The sequence below is a fragment of the Agelaius tricolor genome, unplaced genomic scaffold, assembly GCF_023055355.1.
Source record: "Agelaius tricolor isolate 1412-34295 unplaced genomic scaffold, bAgeTri1.0.p SCAF_3, whole genome shotgun sequence".
Lineage (NCBI taxonomy): Eukaryota > Metazoa > Chordata > Aves > Passeriformes > Icteridae > Agelaius > Agelaius tricolor.
In genome coordinates this window covers 60,465,732-60,487,584 of record NW_027269263.1, presented here as the reverse complement: position 1 = coordinate 60,487,584, position 21,853 = coordinate 60,465,732, and the positions used below count along the sequence as shown (strand labels likewise).

Sequence of the window (21,853 nt, the reverse complement as noted above, 5' to 3'; positions counted from 1 at the left end):
TGGGAATTTTGCAGGTACATTCATTGATATGGAAATAAGAGTTTGAACTAAAGGCATGTTCATTCTATGACATATCAGTTTAAACTTGTTGCCAAGTTATGAAGAACTGGATATTAGTTTTGTTTGGGCTTATTGTTTTAAAGCATGCCATTGTTATAGTTTTCCATGTAACTTCGGCCTTTAGTCTGGGCCCAGACTTTTTTCGGAAAGTAGAAACTTGGGTTGCTGCTGAATAACTTTTATTTGTAGTTCAGTCCGTGCTAGACTTTTTATTCTTCCTAATACCTCTATTTCCTTTGATTCTGATGCTAGAAACTACTCATTATTCATGTTTTCTTCCATCTCTGTTCTCATTTTCTCCTACGCTGCTCCCTCTGTGTTCCTAAATCCATAAATTCTGGATGTGCAGACAAGTCATGGTTGTCCAAAACGCCAGGTAGAGTCCACTATCTTCCACCTTTATTCTTTCATTTTCTGTATGCATGAATGAGACAGTGAGCCTGTGCATTGAACTACAGAGTTCTCTTGAGTTCTGATGGCATGAAACTGTGGTATGGTTTTGTTTTTCATTTACTAATTAGGACATTTCAGGAACTGGAAATAAGTAGTTAATGTTCCTTTGTGCAGTATTATTCTAAGACCAAACTCTTACGACAAGCAAAATGTCTTTTGAAGTCTGGAAGAATTTAGTTCAGAGATATCTAAAAGCTCATTCTCACTCACTGAAAGTTGAAAAATAATTAAATGCAAACCTCTATCAGGATTTTGAATGGTGTAACTGTCAAGAGAAACAGGCTCTGTTTGGTAAAGAAACGGAATATTTTTCTCTATTTGCCTTGCACAGTGTATAGACATTAAAGCCAGGTATAATTCTAGATAATTGCCCAGATGGACAATTAAATCTGCTTGACCCCACAAGTGGTTATTTGTGGTAAACAAACTTAAAATTTAATTATTGAAATTAGGAGTGCTTTGTTTGTCCTGGAAACATTAGGCAAAGCTCAATTCTCAAGATATTCTTATATCAGCCCAGGCTAAGCACATAAGAAATATTCCAACTCCAATTTTAAGTTTAAAATTATTAAATTTAAGTTTAAAATTATTACCCTGACCAAAAAAATGAGCAGATTAATTTCAATAAACAGATTTTTGTAATCTGTCTCTTTCTTAATTACTGAAATTATAAATGAATGTATAAAATTACACATTTCGTATGTGCATTCTATTTCACTTTTTAATATGGTTATTCTATTATGCTTTTTCCATTGCCATTTATGCATTGTATTATATATTAATAAATTATAATTAAGGAATCAGAGGGAAAATATAAATAAAAGAGATATGCCATTTGTATCTTTTCATACAGTATACTCTTTGAATTTTGAATGCAAATTATTTTATAATCAGTGACATACCAGTGACTAGTTTTATGAATGCATTTTATTAAAGCATCTTCATCTGTTAATCTGTAATTTTTCCTCTGTAAATCGTTGGGAGGAAGGTGCATCAGGGATATGAACTTAATGTGTTTGCCAGATCCTTCCCTTCCAAGGCCTAGAAACCTTCATCTGCCATCCAGCTTAGCCTGGTTCTGCACCTCCCTGCAGGAGGTCAAGGTCTCCTGCCTCCCTCTGCAACAGACACAGACCATAGACTACACAGGTGTGGGCTCAGCTCACCCTTATAGATCCAAATATTCCATGGACTTCACTGGGAATATTTCAGAGCTGCCATGTTAACAGCAGTTTCATCTTTTGCAAGCTCTGGAACTCAACACTGCATGAATCACCTTCTCACATACTTCAAAAAAGAATCAGAAACTTTGAAAAGGTGATGAAGTCCTACTATTGCAAAAGGAGATCCAAGAAAGGAAAGGGAATGTTGGTGTCATTTTCTTGGCTGAGTGCGCAAAGGATTCTTTCCCACTTTCTTCAAGAAATGAAAGTTTAGAAGTTCACTAAAACCAGTCAGTCATAGGATATCTAAACAGGATGTTCTAGTCAGGGGATGCTTTTCTCAGACCATAGAGTGGGAAAAGAAATCTACTGAGGTGCTTTAGAATTTTAACTGCATTACCTAATACTATTTGCCATTGAAATCTCATTTCTTAATGGATTCAGATTTTGTATTTCAGCTTTCTTTCCAAGATAGGCAAAGAAATAGTTTTGTGTGAGTTTCATTTTCATATCCTCTTTGTCCCCCTAGATTTTAAATCACCCTTGCCATGCCATGCCATGGCTGATAGAACTCCCTGAACTCTGGAGAGCTGCTGCTTTCTTCTTGTAAGCAGAGGCGAACAGATACTTTGTTTCACCGGTCCCAAAACCTTTCATATTTTTCAATAAACTGAAAGACAGTGGATAGAAAGATATCCAAGAAAATATGTGGAAATACATAGAATAACTAGAGAAAAAAAATGAGACTAAATATTGCTGCATATCCCTTTCACTTTGAGATATCAGGCTAGTAGGCAGCTTGGATAGAGCCACCTTATTTTGGAGAATAAAGCCACTCTGCAAACCAGATTGATCAGATGCGATCATTGCACAGCAGAATTGAGTTTAGAGAGTGCTCAAGTCCCCATATTAACATATGTGTGCCAGTAAAGCACAAGTATCTTTCACATAACCATAAACCAGCTATGGTATGTCATTAGTGACTGGCTGATTAAATGTGCTCCTGGGTGATCCTTCTCAGTTAATCTCATACGAAAGGAATTTGTACATTAGGTGTGGGACCATGCCACAGTGTGAACCAAAACAGTTAAATCAGAAGTGAGAATAGTACACTACCATAAATTATTGTAGGGGAACCATAAAAGAGTCTAATATGACATATGCAGGTTGTGTTGTGCCATTTTGTCTTAGTGCTGGAAAATAGTCCTAGGAACACTTTGTTTAGTAATAGATGTAGAAAGTATATATTTTGAGATTGACAAAAAGAGTTTCTTTAACTTAGATTTTGTGGGTTTTTCAAAGTATTAAAAGATTCTCATGTTCTCCAACCCAGGTTTTTTAGTTTTCCATTAAAATTTATGTTAAATTAAGATTGAAATGAAAGCAAATCTAACATCAAAGCTCACAGAGCTAGATGAATCCATATTCTGTTTAAGATTAGTGTATTGCTTTGTCCACACTCAGGAAATGTAAAGTACAATATAAAGCATTAGTGAATTATTTTTAAAACAGATTATGCAGCCAAACCTTTGTTCTTGGCTATTGACATAAGAAAAAAGAAGTGATCCTGATGCACTTTTATGTTTCTTTCCAGTACAGCTAGAGGTATAAGCAGAAAACAGGATCAATAAGAAATTAGTGCTTCAATCATTAACAGGATATTAGTTACTTTATGGCATTCATTAAATGTGTTTGTGAGATGGGATTCCTGTAATTAGAGATTGCAACCTATAAATATAATGAATTTTTGCTACTTTAAAATGCTAATGGGATGGTCATGGAAAAGAAATCAATGCATTATCACCTCAATTTAGAATCAGAGCCCAATACCTACAATGAGAGGACAAAGTCTATGTACATGTGCTGACTGATGCTTTATCTTGAAATGGTTTAAGGCAGAGCAAGCCTGCTGAAGAGTCAGGAGATGTTTTAAAGGACTATCTCATAAAAGCATACCAAAGAAAACATCCCAAAGGCTCTCATTGTCCTCTCGTAACCCTGAATTGCTGCAGAAATGAAAGATACAGCTCTTTTCTTTTTCTGATTTTTGGTTTGTGGCTGTTTTGGGTTTCTTTTGTATTAGAGCTGAAAGAAACAAAAGATCACTAATGTAATGTTTTCTTCCTTTGTTCAAATCCAGTGCTGAGTACAAGCGGAGAACCAAGTACATACAGAAAAGCCTGAATCCTGAGTGGAATCAGACAGTCATTTATAAAAACATCTCAGTGGAGCAGGTGCGTGACTGGTGCTGCTCTTCAGTGCTATTTGCTGCTTTATTATCTGCATGGTCTGCAATGCTCACTGTGAAGGGAGCAGTGCTACTGGCAATACTCTGAACCCCGGTAAAATCTTACCGGATTTAGAAGAAATTTGGAATTCTTTCCTCGCCTCTTATAGAGCGTCCTATGGAAATACTCTTTTCTTGCCCTTCTGCTCATTAAAATGATAATTTGTGGGGATTACACTCATAATCATAAGTACAGATGTGACAATTTAAAAAAATGATAATGGAATAAATTAATAAGGTAATAAATTAAGACATAAGTTTCTGAAATAGATGCAGAAATCATAGTCACTCTTTGTTCCAACAGCCATGCAAGCTGACTCAAAGCACAGTTCCTACTTTTTATTTTTAAATATATATAAAACATAGATATACATTTTTCGATTTATCACCAATTTCATGAATCACATGAAAAAAAATTAGAAGATATTTGATTTCCTTGTCATAGAAAGATTTAACTCACATCTGGGAAGGATGTCTGCAGAGTCTTCTCTGTTTCTTGGTGGCTTCCTAACTCCAGCTGTGCTTCTGAAGCAATGTGAAGCAATTGATTCCTCTACTCCTCCATCTCTTCTCATAAAGGACTTTTTGCCAATTTGAAAAAAGATATAATTGGCAAAATAATGATCAGTTAAATTTTTTAGAATTATGAAGTGTGTTTTATAGAGTACTGGATTTTAATGCAGTCCTGAATCTTTTTGCCTTTCTTTCTGTTTTGTTCTTGATACTTTCAACTTCACTTTACACTGCCATTTAATCTTTCAGTGCTTGTAAAAAAGCCCTTTAGTGAATAGAGTTCCCAATGCTTTTAATATTCTTCTGCATCACAACCCCAAGACCTCAATACAATCTTCCCAATTTAGAATTTCATTTTTCTTACTTCTGGTCCATTGAAAGGAACATAGATTAAAACACTCATTTTTGCATGGAACAAATCCCTTCCCATAGAGGGAATTGCCTTGTTGCTCATGTAATCTAAACGTGTAGATTTAATAGCATAGCTCAGATTTCCTTCAGAGCTGTCCAATTGTAGTTAGTGGTTTTAGGGGATTTTCTTACTGCTTCATGCAGGCTTTTATAAATGGTAGCTATTTGACAATTAAAGCATCAGAAAAAAACCACACTGATGTTTGCCTAATTGCAATATAAATCCTAAGTTTTCTTCATATTTCCAAACTCAGCTTTTCATCTAAGAAAGATTCTTGTGTTTTCTTAATTTGCTTGGGGGTTCTGCTGTGACATTTCACAAAGCTGTTATTAAGAGTGCTGGGATGTTGTAAATTCAGTGGCTGTTTGGTGCTTTGCAAACAGATAATGATATTAATCTAGGATTTCCCAGACACTGATTTTTATGACAAGAAAAAATCTTGTATCTTTGATGTCAGTTTTTGGACCATTATTTGATCAAATTTTCCTTTAGCTTGCATGTTGAATACTTTACATTTTTGCTTTCTATTTGCAAATCCCCTCCTTTTGTCTTCCCCTGAGACTTATGCAGTGTTTACGGTTTTAACTGTGTAAACTTCATTTGAGCACCACATTTCTTTTACATTTAAGCATCTTGTCACACAGAACTGTGTGCAGAGAGCACTGTTTCCCTCCACACCTTTCCATGGCTACTGCTAAGACACCAGTGTGTGTGACTTTTCTACTACAAAATCCCATGACCTGGCTTAGAGAATCTACAGTGAAGCACATTTCTAAATCACAAATAATTCAATGCTGCTGATGAGTGTCCTCCACAGTCTGAAGAACTCTCATCATGTAAGAGACCATCATTTGTACTCATAACACTCACAAGTCTACATTTCAAAATAGTTACAGATAGAAATAAAAATACAAGACAATAATTGCATTAGACTGAGAATGAGAGTCCTGTTCACCAAACAAGTAAAACTGCATCACACACTGTTACACGGAGTTAGCAGTTGCATTCAAACATGAATTCATGAATTTTTATAAACAGCATTTCTTCAAAGAAATATTTCCTTTCCCCCATGCTTTTTTCTCTCCATCAAAGCATGCATTGCTTGCAGACAGCAAATAAGTATTATTAAATATTTCCTAATATAGTTCTTATAACGTCACTGTCTAGACTTTAGCTGGTTGTACAATTTTTTATTTTCCTTTTCTCTTTCATAAAATAGTTGAAATTAAAGTGAAAATAATTATTGGAAATAGATCACTCTTTGAAATGAAACAGACTTTTTCAAGGTCAGAATGCTTAGTTTTATCACATTTATAGCAAATTTTGCTTTGACAGTTGCAGAAAAAATAAATTAAACTGTGAATATTTAGTAATTTAAGGGTTTTGTTAAGGAATAAAGTAGAAATAGTTAATATTTGAGAGGAAGGCTGAGTACAAATATGACAAATGTTGTGCAGTAATTGCTAACTCAAGTCCAATACCTACTGAGAGCAAGAAAGAAAGCATTAGAATAATTTGGGAGAAGATGATAAAAGATGTAAGTTCTGTTGCAAGTGACACCATTGGTATGACCATACTGTAAGGAGTGGCTTTCTTTGCCTCAACTTCTTACTTGCCAGAAAGCAAATAAAAACATTTACTTATATGAAATAATTCCACAAAGCAAATAGTTTTGCTGTAACTTATGCCTGTAATTTGAAGGCAATATATTTAGAAAGAGTAATATTTTCAAAATCTTCGAGTGATGTAGAAGCTTATGTCTTATTTCCAAAAGTAAGGAAATCTTTTGTATGAATCAGTAAGGTGTTGGTATTTAAGTCTTACTTAATTTCTTGGGCAAAAGAAAGTTCCTACGTGACCTATAAAAAGTCTTTTTGTGCTCCCATGTACCAAAGTACATCAATACAGAGAACAATAAAATGTTAAATATGAAATGTAAGCAAAATAACTGTAATGGATTACCTAATACATTAATTTCTACTCATCAAACATCCTGAGTGAAATTACAATATTTTGTATTATTTCTGAAGTAAATACAGTAATATGCTTTTAACATAGAGGAAAAAACAAGATGCATTCAAATTACTTCTTTCCTAATGCAAATCCTAGTATGAAATTTTCAAGGAATATGTGTTGAATATTTTAATTAGTGCATATTTAGCTACACAGGCAGACACTATCCATAACATCCAGACATTTGCAATGAGAAACAAGCCCGTCTGTACCTGTGGGGTTGGTTATGCCTTCCATGAGAGACAATATTTTCACATTGGCTGTTTCTGCAAATTCCTTCATTTTCTTTAAAATATGGCTGTCCCCAGACAGCCTAAAGCTAACTGGAGTTCACTTGCAGTAATGTGCTTCTAGGTGGATTTTTATTTATTTTATTCATTGCTACTTTTTTTTTTTTTCCACAATGCTAAGACTGAAATTGCTTGGTAGCACTTTTTTTCAGAGTATGTTTGGGACTCAGATGCCATTCCCAAGATGTGAAAACTGCTCCTTCTTTTTTGTGGCACTCATTTTCCTGTTGGTACATTGCCCACTTGCAGAAAGCCATGGTCAGACAGATAAAGGGCTCAGTATTGCTATCTGTCATATTCCTCATGAGCATCAGAACTTCAGGATTCACAACCTAAACCTGATTGATGTAAGGCAGAACCCTTATGCAGGAAGGCAGAACTGGGATGGTGAAATGGCTGCTTTTGAAATCAGCAGCCATTTAGTGCTCTTTGCCACCATGGTGGCACACAGATGTATCTTCAGAGAGGCAAATTTGCTCTGCTTTGAAACTCATTTCATGCACTCTCCCTGATAAAGGTCTTTCCATGGTTTTTCATTGTCATAATATTTTATAAAAGCTTTATTAAACTAAAAGGCTTAAAACAGATTTTGCAAAGTATAGAGTACTGTAAGTTTTCATCACAATTTTATTATCACATTATTGCAAAGAAGCTAGCAAAGTACGGCTGCAGTCATTTGAAATTCTTTTCTTTTTTCCCCTTTCTGCCAAAAATTCTTCAAACCTTAGGAGTTTTTCCCCCATTTCCTGGGTTTATACATTTTTGTCTCTGTCCTTGCACAGTCATCAAGAAGAAATCTCCTCTCAAAATAGCAACAACTGTGACAATACATTTCTGAAAAGTATTTGTGCCATCCCTTATTTCCATGGTAAAAATACATATACTTAATATAGCACCTGGCAGAAAATTGTATCTTTCAGGAAGCCAAAAGCATCACAGGCCAATGGGTGCTCAGCTCACTTTTTCAGGTTATTTTTTGTGTTGCAGTTTCAATGCTGTCTTGGAACAGCAAAGAAAAGTTATTTTATTCAGTCAAGGAAATCAGCTTTAGAAATATTAGATAAGAAATTTTCAAAAATAATCTTTTTGTTCATTCTTGCAGGATATTTTTTTTAAATGAATGCTTAAAACTATTGCTTAATTATGTAAGAATAAAACAGAAAGATTAAAGAATTGCTCTCAAATATTTTTTTTTGAAATCTTAGGTTTCAAGTCATGCTGTTGTGTGCTTAAAGAGTACATTGTTGATGCTAGAAATAGTTTAATTCCCCTTTGTGTGGGTTTTCCAGGATGTGCTGATTTAAATTTTCTTTTCATAGACATTGGCTTTGCATAGTTGTGCATTTTTCCAAAGTTGGCTGGGAGCAGATGATATTCTGAATACATAATGATGAGATTAAATTATTACTTAAAGGCAATTGCAGGTTGCTAGGAACTGTTTTAGTCTGGATGAAGAGAAGGGGCAATGGAGGGAAATTGATGAGATCATCACAACACCAAGGTTGTGGGTTTGATCCTGGGTGTACAGACCATCCACTTAAGAGCTGCACTCAATGATCTTTGTGAGTCACTGCCAGCTCAGAATATTCTGTGGTGCTGTAAATAGCCAAGAGTGCTTTCATTGCAAGTATATGCAATATGTACAATGGTTGGTATAGTGATCATTTTGAGCAATGGCTTGATCCTTTGCTGTCCCTCTGTGACCAGCAGCCAATTAACAGAGCAGTGAGTGACAGGTTGCTCCAGTTAGGATGATGACCTCAACTATCACATAAGAATTCATCTTCTGAATTCTTTAATTCAAGTATGTGAAGAGTCCTCTTTTCCTCAGTAACGCTTGCATTCTTCATTTATAACTTCTCAGCCTGACTTTGCAGACAGCCTACAACCTGCAGGATTTTCTTTCAAGCCGCATGAATTTATTACTGCCTTTGCAGCCACCTTATAGCCTTTTGCCCTAGCACACAAAATCAGTAATCAATCCTGCCCCTACATGTCCTCAGAGACCTGGAAAAAGGCTCAGGTCAGTCCTTACAATAAGGTCAACTGCTTTGGTCAACAGTTTCTCTGTCTTGTGCTCTCTTGTCATATAAAGATTATTTGTTTCTTTCTGTGCCCAACAGAAGAGTGGGCAGCTATCATGCCTAACAAGATCTGCAGATAATGGGTTTTGACAGGTGCCATTAATACCCAGCAATACAACCTGTCTGCATGCCTGGATCACTTGCAGACTCTCACTGACTACACTGAATTCTGCAGGCATTAAAGCCTGGTCTTCACAGATGAGGTTATGTAAAGAGGGTGTTTGATATCATTCATTTGAAATTCACACTCAAATGCACTTCAGGCAGATGTCTGCATTCAGACAGATCTGGTGATGAGAAAAGCTGCAGGAATAAAAAACGGGGCCTTAAAAATAAGTTTGACTCTTGTAGTGGACATAAATTCTGCCCAGAACAACTTGTGGGAATTCCTAAAACAAGGCCAAGCCCCAGCCCATCTGGTTTGATAACAAATAATAGTGTCAAATTATTTTTCTCAGAACAAGGTTGGTGAAATGGTGAAAATTACCATGAAAATACCTTATCCTATGAAAAAGGATACATGGAGGAAATAATCTATAGAAACCACCAGAAAGACTTGATCTGAAGTTAATGAATTTAATTATCCTTTTCCTTGAATTGCAGCTGAAAAAGAAAACACTGGAAGTGACTGTGTGGGATTATGATAGATTTTCCTCAAATGACTTCCTCGGTGAAGTGAGTATCTTATTTCTTCCTCTCTACTACTAATAACTGCAGGGTGTTATGTGGAGACTCTTCTCTTTCAAGGTATGGTACACGTGTTAAGTAAAACTGTTTTTTACATCCCATCCCAGTTTTACTGTTGTCTTCTTAGCAAATGGTCACGGTTTCTTTAATTTAGATGTGAAAGATAAATCCCTTTCATCTTGATTAACTGGGGGCAAGCTAATTTAGGACCCTACAAACTGTTAATTTGCTGAAAATTAATACTTTTTTTGAGTGTGAGATAGCAAAAACATTCAAAGTGACTCCAGGGGAAATTCTTTTTATGACTGAAAGCTGCCTGACTTGATTTTACCATAACATAGGAAGGTTGAGGACGTATTAGTCTTTGTAAATGATTAAAGGATTAAATTCTGCCATCAAACCATATTTTAACACATGCACAAGTATCTTCAAGTATGAGCACTTTAGTCTTGCTGATCAGTCTCATTTTTTAACATTCTGAAAAAGTAATATCATTAGTAAAGTATGAATGAAGGCAAAATATAATCTTATAACTAATAATAAATAAGATGAGTGCTCATGGGGAAAAGGATTTGTCTTTAAAAAACAAATAAACAAGCATATGCACATAAAATACAGAATTACCAGCAATAAATATGAAATAAAAATAATTAAAGATGTATTTACAAATAAATATTATAATTAGAAACAGAAGCCTAGGAAAATCAATCTCTCATGCAGAGTAACTGGGAGTATCTGGGCTCATTCTACATTTGAATTCTGCAAAAAAAAACCACACAGTTCAGCTTCAGTTCCCCTTTGTGTAACTACCAAACTGAGCAATCAGTGTCACTATTTGAACAATTACTAAAATAAATGTATAGGAAGCTGCTACATGATTACTTATTTCCTGCATCCTGTGTCCATATTCTTATTGAGTTCAGCATGTTTTTCCAAATGCAGGGCTTTACTGAATATTTACATCCTTGGTTTTTTATTACATTTAGAAAAGGGATGCTCTAGCAACTGCTTCTACATGAAGATTTAAACCTTTCCCCTTCAAACTTTCTTCAACCTCTAGAACTACTTTTTTTTTTTTAATTATTTTTAAATTGTGAAAGCAGTTATTTAGGGGAAAAAGCAACAGAAAAGGCTATCCAGTGTATCTCAGCATCAGGCTGTCCAGAGGAATCCTGCACCATAGCATCAGATGTGGCACATCAAGGTCCATATCCATGGAAAGTAAAACCTCTCCTACAAAGCAGAGCCCCCAGCCTCCCCCTTTGGCAGCAATCCTCAGCCATGCTCTCTCCCAAGGCATTTTCAAAGCTTGACTAAAAACCAAAAAAGGGAGCATGCTAAAGAGTTCATCTGTTAAGACTGATTATAGGTCTAACCAGAAAGACCAAGGCAGATCATAGACAGCCTATAAAACTGAAAGGAAAAAAGGCTTTTAACCTAGAAACCATCAGTTTTTAGGAGACTTCCCCATCCCTATACTTGAAGAGGCTTTCTTTAATTAAGGGTCTTATAGTAAAGTGACAAAAACATTGTTCCCTGAGGTAATTGCACATTTTATATGTCTAGAAGTTTTAAAACTTCCCTACCTGACATTAGTTTTAACCATTTAGAGCCAGTTGCAAATCTATTTTTGCCCTTCCTGCCTTCAAGATTCTGTGATGAATTTCAGTACTTTACATCCCTTGGGCCCTCTCAACTGCAAGCTTATTAAGAAAGTATGGCTCTTTTTGGTGCCAATGCTCTTTTTTTTTTTTTTTTAACATCTATTTTTTAAAGAAATTTCACCAAGGTCCTGCTAACAATGAAGGTGGCTTAGAGCAGTTTTCATCTACAATGTTTGCAGGTTATTTAGCGAGTTTATTTGTTTAATTTCCACATTACCATTGCACCTCCTGTTTTTTCCCTCAGCAATGTTTAGGTGCCTAAATGATCAGTTGAATTCTATTATTTTAATCAAGTGCAAGAGTAACCCTGTTTTGTCTTTTTGTTGCTACTTCTGCATATGTGGATTTTTTAAAGACTCAAGAAGCACGAGCCTCATATTATTGAAGACCTCAATAAAGGCAAATATGCAACTATTTCCCCCCTTAAAAGCACTGCTAAAAGGGAGGAAATTATACTGCTTGCTTCTCCTATTAGAAAATGTCTGTACAGAGGCAGAATAGCTGGATGTCTTTTTAATGTCTTTTTAATGTCTTTTTACTGTAGCTGTCAAGCTAGTGCTGACAAGCTGCCCTCTAAACTGCCCAGTTGTCTTTGTGTGGAGCTATGCCACAATCAAAACACTCAGCTCACAGTCCTGACTGAGGTTCTGGTGAGGAGACTTTTTGGTTCAGACATATCAATATGCTACTGCATCTGGGTTTGGGGTCACAGCATGCCCAGAGAGTCCTGAATCTGTCAGCACAGAGCCTTATCCCCTTCACTCTTACACCTGATTGGAACTTCTGACAACACAGCTCTAGTATCTTCTGCTGAATGCAATCATAAATAGGTAAGATACAGGCCATATATTATACTTTGATTTATTTGTAGGTATTGATTGAGTTATCCAGCATCTCTCAGCTTGACAACACACCTCGGTGGTATCCTCTTAAAGAACAGAGTGAAAACATAGATCATGGGAAATCTCATTCTGAAAAGAGTAGCCAGCAATCTCCAAAACCATCTGTCATCAAGAGCAGAAGTCATGGAATCTTCCCGGACCCCTCCAAGGGTAGGAATGACTTGGTGCACCTGATACGAAATGTTTTCCCAGATGATGTGTAAACCTTTGCTATGTGTAAGTTCTAATAGAAAAATAAAGATACTGGTATGAAGTTTATATAAATTTTTATTAAAAATGCATTTATCTCTGTGATTAATTAGTTGGAGACAAGGTTTCAGTTGTCTCAATCTTGCCAGCCAGCTTACTGAGCAATTATGTCCTTAAAACAGCAGCATACAGACTCTACTACTACTCTAGATGTGCTTTGCACATCTGCTATAGATTCTGTGCCCCTTTGATTTTCATGATAGCCTTGAGCAAACTCAATACATATTTAGCTTTCTATTTTTCATGTTCCTTAAATATTCTATGGATTTTTTTTCTTCTGAAAATGCCACATTTATATTTTATAGAACAACAATTATGCTGCAATAATGCATATGCATTTCCAGTCAATGATAATGGATTGTAGCACATCTCAGTTGTATTGGAAATCAGTGGAGCTGATACAGTAGAAATATACTAATGTTTACAAAAGCAGAATTGATCTCAGTGTCTCCTGGTTCAAGAAATTTATCTCTAATTCTTTTTTTTATACTAAGTAGTCAGTGGACAGGTGCTCTCTTAAAACACATTATGTGTACTATCAAAGCAAAAAACAAATTGTGTCCATCTACAATCCAGATGAGAGCCCCAGAGGAACAAGACTGTGCTCCATCTCCTCTCTATTTCTCTGTTTAACATTTTGCCAGGGACTGGTGTCTATATAAGATGTCTGTCTGAATTAGAGGTAAGTATAAAAGATATTGTAAGCTAGGCTGTGATTGTCCTGCTGGCATTATTCAGGATAAAATGACTTGCTTTTGCTAAGTGTTTGGTACTGGTGTAGGTGATGCTGCTTAGCCTCGACATACTAGAGAACAGAAAGTGGAAAGCACCATGCCATCATTCCACCAGTTTGAACCAGCACAGGAGGTCTAATTCACAGGTGATAAAAAAACTAATACTAAATAAATTATTCTCTGGGCCAGGTAACAGCGGGGAAGTAGAAAATAATGTTTTATAAGAGTTTCCTAATCGTGATATATCCTGATGCTTTAAATGGAAAGGCACAGCTTAATCTTTGTTCCTTGTTCTGGAATTCAGCTAGAGAGACCAGTCATGAGAAAGAGAATGAAAATGTTTGTTTTTAATAAATGCAAGAGTTGTACTTCTTCATTTTCCTGGTAGACATGCAGGTGCCCACCATTGAGAAATCCCACAGCAGCCCAGGGAGCTCCAAGTCTTCTTCCGAAGGCCACCTCCGCTCTCACGGTCCCTCTCGCAGCCAAAGCAAAACCAGCGTCACTCAAACCCACCTTGAAGACGCTGGGGCAGCCATCGCCGCTGCTGAAGCAGCTGTGCAGCAGCTTCGCCTTCAACCAAGTAAAAGACGCAAATAAATTCCTCAGCATGGCAGCTTAATGTTCATCTGTTGCCTTTTTCCCTGCTGTCCTTCCCTTTTCGGCTATTTTTCTTTTTTTTCTTTTTCTGTTCTTGGCACACTGTGCTCACTCTGTTCAATGTCTTTCTTTGTGTGCCTGTGTGTGAATACATATAATTACAATATACTCTTGTATTTAGAAGTCTTTTATTTATTTAGTTATTTATTTATTTTATAAAGACTGCAGTGAAACTGGCTGTTTCTCCATCAGTCCCTTCACTCATGGTCCATGATGTTCCATGGTTGTGCATGACACAGAGAAGTCCATTGTGTTTTGGTGTCACTAAATACCTACCAATGAAATAATCAAAACCTGCAGAGATGCAACTGCCAGCTCTTCAAATTGCATACAAGACTGAGACCACAGGATGTATCTATAAGTAGTTATCATGAAGGACAGTACTATATACACAAAAGAAGATTTGAAGTTAAAGAAACTTTTTTTTAACTACATGGCTGAGATTTCTATTTTTGAAACATGACTGTAAATATCTATTTTATTTTTTTTCTTGGAAAGGAAATATAAGGCAACTTTCTTTATATCTCAGATAAGATTGTGTTAGTGATGAGCAGAACAGAAATACAATAAAAACATTAAACACAATAATTGCAAAACCATTAAAAACACAGAGCCAGTAACAACATCAGATTTCAACAATGTTGTCAAGTTAGCAAACTCAAAGGGAGTTGAGAGCTAAGTCAGGTGTCAGAGTTCAATTTTTTAAGTAGATTTTTACCATGGATTGATTAAGGGTCAAGGTAGATTTCATCTGACAACTTCAAATAGGTTAAAATAAATTAAAACTGTTCCACTCAAAAGGATTACTCTCCAGAGTATACTTCAGACCAGTATAATCTAATTGCTAGCTGAGGGTTTACTTGATGGCAAATTAAATCTCTCTGACTGTGAAGTCATTGTGTTTGTCTTTAGGATTTGTTGATATGCCATAAACTCACCATGGTAAAATGCAAAACTGGGGGAAAATTATTTCCCTTGTCTTCACTGTCATTAATACAGAAACAGCCAGTTTTGATACTCTTTAATGCTGTGCATGTGGTGTCTCTTTGGTGTTTGAAAACACTACTTACTTAAGTACAGAAAAAAAAACCACTTCTGTTTGCATGAATAACATTTAAGCTGGTTCCATCTGAGGATACATACTCTGGGTTTCCATTTCACCCACACTGCCACAGCAGCACATAAAAGCGGTCAGTCTAATCATGCCAGGAAGCAGCACAGACACAGCATAGCAGGAGTCCTCCCTATTCAAAGAACTCAGTCTGACAATCTGCCTCCACCAGCCAATGACAACAAAGACCAAAGCCAACTAGCCCTCAGGAAAGTGATGTCTGATGGACCAGTCAAGCCTGAAGGAGGTGAGCAGAAAGACATGGTCAAGAAACCAACTACATCCCAAAAACTTCTTGCCATGTCGACTAATTCATTGCGATATTTAATTATTTATTTTACCCCTCCATTAAGTGCTGTAAATGTTAACATGAATCAAGAACTCTGCTTGATTTTTCCACCTATCAGCGCATAAATCCATCATGAAAAACTGTGCTAAGAAGCATTATGAAACAACAAATGTGTGCACTTCCATTCCACTGGAGTACTTGGAATTCTGTTGAAAAGTAGTATAGCTTTGCTCATGTTGTTGCCTAATAAAAAGCATGCATCCAAGCTGGTCTGCTTAAGCATGATTGGACATTTCTTGTATTGTGACAAAAACCTAACTGCACATTTTTGTTTCTAAAAATGTAATTGGGACAATAACAGTTCCTGTTTCCTCTTCCAACACAATTGTCATATCAACAGTTATTAGCATAGAGAATTTTTCAAACCACCAGTGGAAAGGAAAGGAGTTTTGATCCATGTATAGCTCAATCTCTTGATAATTTTCGTATCAGCATCTTTAAAAATTATTTTCTACTTGTAGGCACCTGTAATACCACATATCATCAATTTATTCCCTCATCACAAATAAAGAGCCAGAATCTCAATCAGTTCAAATTGCCACTGTTCTTTTGACTTCTGGAGCATCTTGTTTATTTCCATGGAATCTGAGGGATAATCCAAATAAATGTACTGACTGAACTCCTAGATGTTCTTTTGTGCTGTAATCCCTTCCTAAGCTCTCAAGATGCATTGAAGGTTTTGCTGTCAACACCATTGCACACATTGGGCAATATAAGCTGGCTGAGGGGTACAGGAGAGAAAGAAGAAATGGTACTTTAGACAATAAAAGGCAACAAGTCATTTGGACAACTAGTGTGATGTTAAAACAACTAATAAACAGGGCAAAAGTAACAGGTCTTTTTAAGCATATTTGGAAGTGACAAATTTTTTTCTTAGGAGAGCCTTTAGAGTCCTTCCATAAATCCAGGTATTTATACAAACACACACACACACACATTTATTTTATTATTCTATAGCTCAAATCTAGATAGTCAGCTCAGGCAGAACCAGGAAATGTTGTGGTCAAGCTCAGGCATCATGTCTGAAAACTGCATACCACTCCTGGGGGGTAGACCATTCAAATCTAAATGACTCTTATGGTCTTTTGAGATGTTGTGTCTGTCGAGTTTTATCACAGACACATAGCCCTGTGGTGATGCCTTTTCACATTGATAGGTAATGCAAAACATTTTGCTTGTGATGTAAGGTTAAATATATAAGGTTTAGATATAAATTTATAAGAAACAGTGAGTCTGTTGGCTTCAAGTACCTGTGCCAAGAAACTGTTATTCTATCTTCTTTAATTTTAAAAGTGCAAAAAGAATATATACTGATATGTACTTGGCTCAGCAATATTGGAATATTGGAATATTCTTGTTATGGGAATAAGAGTCCACATTATAAATAATAAGAGTCCACATTATAGTAATAAGAGTCCACAATAATATATAAAAAAGGTTAAAATTGTTATGAAGACATGTAATACTTTTGTCTTTTTTACTTCTGACAAATATACACAATGCTTGGTCACCTACACAATGCTTACAAGTCTGGTTTCAGACCTGTGAGATGTTTTAGCTTTTCTTTGTTGTTCCAAAGATAGTTTGTCCAAATTTATTCAGATGAGGTGGGCCAGTAGTTACCATTTTGAGGTTAATGACTCTCATGGCTTTTAGCAGGAATGAAAAGCAAGATGATTTCACTGCAGTTTTGTGGAGTATGAAAGTAAAATGAGATGAGTCTATAACCTCTAATGGAAAAAGCACCAAAGATACTCAAAACAGCTTCCAACTTATGGACTTTTTTGTGGGATGAAGAGATGATAAAGAAAGGAGATATTTCACCTTCATTGTGAACTATGAAAATCAGGGCATCATCATCAGTTTCCAAGTTCATTCCTAAAGGGATGATGCATGTTTGTGGTACCCACCTCCATTATACCCTGCTTTATTGGTAGCTGCAAAAGGACACATTAGGAACTGGTTTTAATGACTGAACAGTCATCTTGGCAAGTTAGTAATTTTTTGTTACTGTGTCTCAAAGCCCTTTACTAAGGAAGACATTACAGATAATACACAACATTATTATTATTTTTTACCACAGCTATTTCTCTGTGCATTTATTAAACAACAGCATATTTAGAGGAATTGTTTTGGTTTTTTCAGCCTAAGTACACAAAGGTGATGGAAATGATTCTATGCTGTGAAGTCTTTCTATGCCTGAGATAACCCTTAGAAAAAGTGTCCTCCTTTGATCTTGCCTCTCAATAGCTCCATTTTTTCTCTTGAATTGAACTGGCTCTAGAAAAAAAACAACAAACCAAGCAAGACAAGGATCCTCAGTCATTCTGACAATGTCTCAGAGAAATCCTTCTGTACTTCTGATTCCTAGGACCCTTTCTATTGAGTCTATTTTGTCAGTTATCAATTGTGTGTCCTTTGAGAAGTAACAAGGAAATCACCAGAAAGAGAAGATCAGAACCTATAGCATAAATAGCATATTTATGAACCAAACAAGAACCAAACAAGATCAGAACCTATAGCATAAATAGCATATTTTGTGAAAACAAAGGTCTTTTGTCATTTTTTTGTTGAAATGAATTGTTTCTGTATTCCTTTTACAGAGTAAAAAATGTATTTAAATCAATCTGCTTTAAAATTAAGGTGAAGATGCAACAAAAAAACATAGGTTTTTGCTGAGAACCTTTGTAAAATCCAACAGTCAGCTACAGCAGTTAATTAAAAATAAACCCTGAAGTATAATTTTGTCATTGCCCATGAGAGATAAGAGTGTGATCTACAAAGAAACCAACTGCATGCTACAATTTCCAATCACATCCCTCAGAGAGGAACAATAAAATTTCAGAGCCAACTCTTTGAAGGCAGAAGTTGCAAGGGATCCAAGTCAGAGGACAGCTGGAGTTAATTTGATTTAGGTTTTGTGCAATATATGAATCATTTCCAATTACACATTCACTTAAAATTATGTACATTCCCTTCAACATAAATTTGTGTATTAAGAGTTTATCCACCAGATGAGTCAGTTTTAGAAATGGTGTGAATCAGTCCACCACCTTTTCAGTCAGTAATTTATCCCACAAAAGGATCTTCTCATTATATGGAATTTTCTTGGTAGGTCAGTTATGTTTAAAATAAACTATTTTAGAATTCTTCAGATACTTGAAAAGTTGAATGATTATTCAGAACACCACCAGTTCTCTGGATACATGCATATGAAAGAGTAGGTGTATTTGGAATATAATTTTTACTGATTTCATATAAAAAAGTCTTTTCAAACATAGCTTATAGATTTAAAGGAATGAATAACATGCTTTAGTTTTAATACCTTTCAATAAAATTAATAAGAAAGACAAGGAACTGAAAAAAACTTCAGCATCCGTGTTAAGCAGAAAGGTGGACTACTTCTGCCTCACCATAGTAGAAATTTGATTGGTTTGTCCTTTGCAGAGAAAAAGATGCCAGCTTTTCCCCTAAAGGACAATGATTGTACTATGAAAAATCAATTCCTTTATTACTTTAGAATATCCAAGGGTGAACAAAAATCCATTACTTTATGACCAAATAAGAGAATTTCTAGAAATTCATTTCGAACCTTCCTAGCATCTTTGAAGAACAGTAAATTAATATTTAAATAGTAAGTGAATTTAAGTCTCAACATCATTGTAGCCCTATACATCTTTTATTCTTTCCAACAGACACATGAAAAAGAAGCTACAGGTCAATATGCTATTGCTTGTATATCTTTTGTTGATGGATGCCATAGGCAACTTCTCTTCTATTTGGCTCACACCTGCAACAATAAAAACACTGCTATACTCACCTGAACTAGGTAGCAAATGTTAAAGATCTAGAGAAATGGCCATGTGTTTCTGTTAAAGATCCAAACACCCCTGTTAATTTAAGGTAATACCAGCATTATAATTCTACAGGAATTTCTGTCTAATCTTCAATAATGGAAAGATTTTTTCAAGATCAAACTTCTACCAACTTAAATTCACATTTCCTTAAAACATCCTCTGACACATGTCACTGAAAATGGCGGGGTGAGGGAGGTGGGGGTGAGGAGGATGGGAGAAAATGGAGCCCCACAGGATTTCATAGAGAAGATTTCATCTTTTACATTATGCATTTCCCATCATGACACAACAGCTTTTCCAAACAGTTGTATGTCAAGGGATTTTACTGGCTGGGAGAGATCTACTCTCAGAGATGATATTGTTAGCTAGAATACCTCCAGTTTCAAAACTCTACCTCAGCATTTTCAGAATGGTACCCAATTAAGCCTATCAATTTAAACATCTCAAAGAATGCCTGTTTAAAACACTTTCGTTCAAAAGGTAGCACACCTGCTTATAACTGTCTTGAGCCAACAATTTTGACACAAGTTCACTTAAGTGTCAACATAATAGGTTAAAGTTACACAGAAAGGTGATGTGATGCTTGCATCAAGACATTGTCATTACTGTATAACCCATGATACAAGTCTGAGCCAGCACAGTGTAATTTCTAGCCACTTAACTGCAAGAAATTAAAATTTATATGAATTTTCCTTATCACTAAGTTCTGTTTGCTGGCTTTAGCAACAATGGAATGAAAGGAAATTGATTCCTAGGTTACATAATTCTGAATTGGATATGATTGTGGTTCCAAATACCTGCTAATTTGGGATCTCTTTTGGTCTGTATCCATTTTCACACATTTAATAGGCAATGCCATGTTTTAATTTCCTACATTATTTTAGGATATTTCCTTCACACTTATATAATTTATAGCCCAAAGCTGTTTAGTGACTCATGTCACTAGTTTCTTAATTTCCAAGTTAAATGGGCCTTCATATTGCTCCAAATAACCCATTTCCAAGAATCATTATCAAAACAAGAACAGTTTGTCCCCAATCTCTGCAGATAGCAGAGAATGTCTTTTCAACCTTGTTCCAATCTAACAGTTGGCCCATTTTGCATTGGTTATTCCTGCTATTTACTCTTTCACCATTTTAAACTGACATGTAATTTCAGAGAATTGCTCAGCTTCTTCATTTGATAACTCTTATTTCAAAAGTATTTTTTCAACATTCTGTAGGGTAGACTAACCCTACAGAGTGCATGGAAAGTTATTTCATCTAAATTGCTTTCCTGGGTAAAGAAATTACTTCAGTACAGTTTAAGAAATGTGTTTTTCTTCTGTTACTCATCTCAAATGGTAAATTTGTCTGTAAAGGGTTGTCTTGAACTTTCACAAAGTATCCCTGCTCAGTATACAGTCAAATCCATGTCTAATATACAGCTGTGGCTGAGATGGGTGACACCGTGGCTTAAAGTTCTGTTCAGTATGAGGGACCATTAGGAAAATAAACTATCTTGGCTGACCTGAGGTAGATGTGTTTGATCACCAGTTGTTTATGAATTCCCAATCTGTTGCCAGTTCACAAAAGATGCAACAAGCAGTTCCAAAAACACTTTTACCCTAACTGAGCAAGCTGGAGCAGCTCTTCCTTTTGATGCTAGCAAACACTTCATGAGAACAGGAAAACTGGCATTTGGGGCACTTTGAGGTTGGAGCACTTGAAACACAAGGCTACTGAGAGTGAAGGACAGCCAAGCTTCTGCCAAAAGACACTGCATGAGATGCCCAGCCTGTTGGTCATCAGAAAGTTACACACAGTAGATGGGTGCTTTCACCTTCTCCCATGGGCTTGCATCTCTTTGAGAGGACTCAGGGTGATGCTTTCAGCCTTTTTTGTCACACAGAGTTTCTCAGAAGATGGACAGTTAAAAGGACAATTTCTTTCAAGTAATTAGAGGCCAACTGGGGAAACTGAATCCACACTTGAAGGCGTTTTTCCCTCCTCCTGTTTGGTTCACAAACAGAACCATCATTTCCAATGTGTTTTGACAGTGTAATTCTGTTTCTAGACAGAAACTGGAAAAGGGGAGCATCTACAGTTTATTCACCAGGAGAAAGTGCTGTTTGAGTCTGTTCTTTCCCTCATATGAACCACAGAACTGTAGAGTCAACTTTTTAAAATTTAAGTCTTAACAAAACATCCATTCACTGTAGGAGAATGGCTGGAGTGGCTGAGAGTGCTGGATTTTTTCCATTTTCCTGCTGACTGATTTAGTAGCTCCTGGTTATAGGTCTTGTGTGAATGATCTATCTTCCCTGTATTAACTTTTAACAAAGGATCTTCTCTGTTGCCTGTTGAAAAAAGACTTTTCTGAAAGA

The 21,853-nt window shown here is 35.9% G+C and overlaps 1 protein-coding gene and 1 long non-coding RNA gene across 27 annotated transcripts in view; one reads left to right on the top strand and one right to left on the bottom strand.

Annotated features, from left to right (window-relative positions):
* Window positions 1-21,853, top strand: part of PCLO (piccolo presynaptic cytomatrix protein) — a 323,553-nt gene that overhangs the window by 248,173 nt on the left and 53,527 nt on the right. For 3 of the 7 annotated variants that reach the window (XM_071424030.1, XM_071424025.1, XM_071424023.1), the window contains exons 16-21: window positions 410-436; window positions 3,817-3,910; window positions 9,879-9,950; window positions 12,498-12,678; window positions 13,900-14,094; window positions 15,347-15,529. In XM_071424030.1, coding sequence (XP_071280131.1) covers window positions 410-436; window positions 3,817-3,910; window positions 9,879-9,950; window positions 12,498-12,678; window positions 13,900-14,094; window positions 15,347-15,529 — 752 coding nt within the window. The remainder of the gene's footprint in view (window positions 1-409; window positions 437-3,816; window positions 3,911-9,878; window positions 9,951-12,497; window positions 12,679-13,899; window positions 14,095-15,346; window positions 15,530-21,853) is intronic. The other 4 variants (XM_071424028.1, XM_071424027.1, XM_071424026.1 and 1 more) reach the window with 3 other exon arrangements.
* The window catches only part of LOC139588530 (uncharacterized), a 42,342-nt gene continuing 33,266 nt past the window's right edge, over window positions 12,778-21,853 (bottom strand). For 10 of the 20 annotated variants that reach the window (XR_011678712.1, XR_011678723.1, XR_011678722.1 and 7 more), the window contains 2 exons: window positions 19,452-19,521; window positions 12,778-17,911 (listed from right to left, as the gene is read on the bottom strand). This is a non-coding gene — a long non-coding RNA (uncharacterized lncRNA). Of the gene's footprint in view, window positions 17,912-19,451; window positions 19,522-21,093; window positions 21,827-21,853 lie in introns of all 20 variants that reach the window. The other 10 variants (XR_011678719.1, XR_011678707.1, XR_011678711.1 and 7 more) reach the window with 4 other exon arrangements.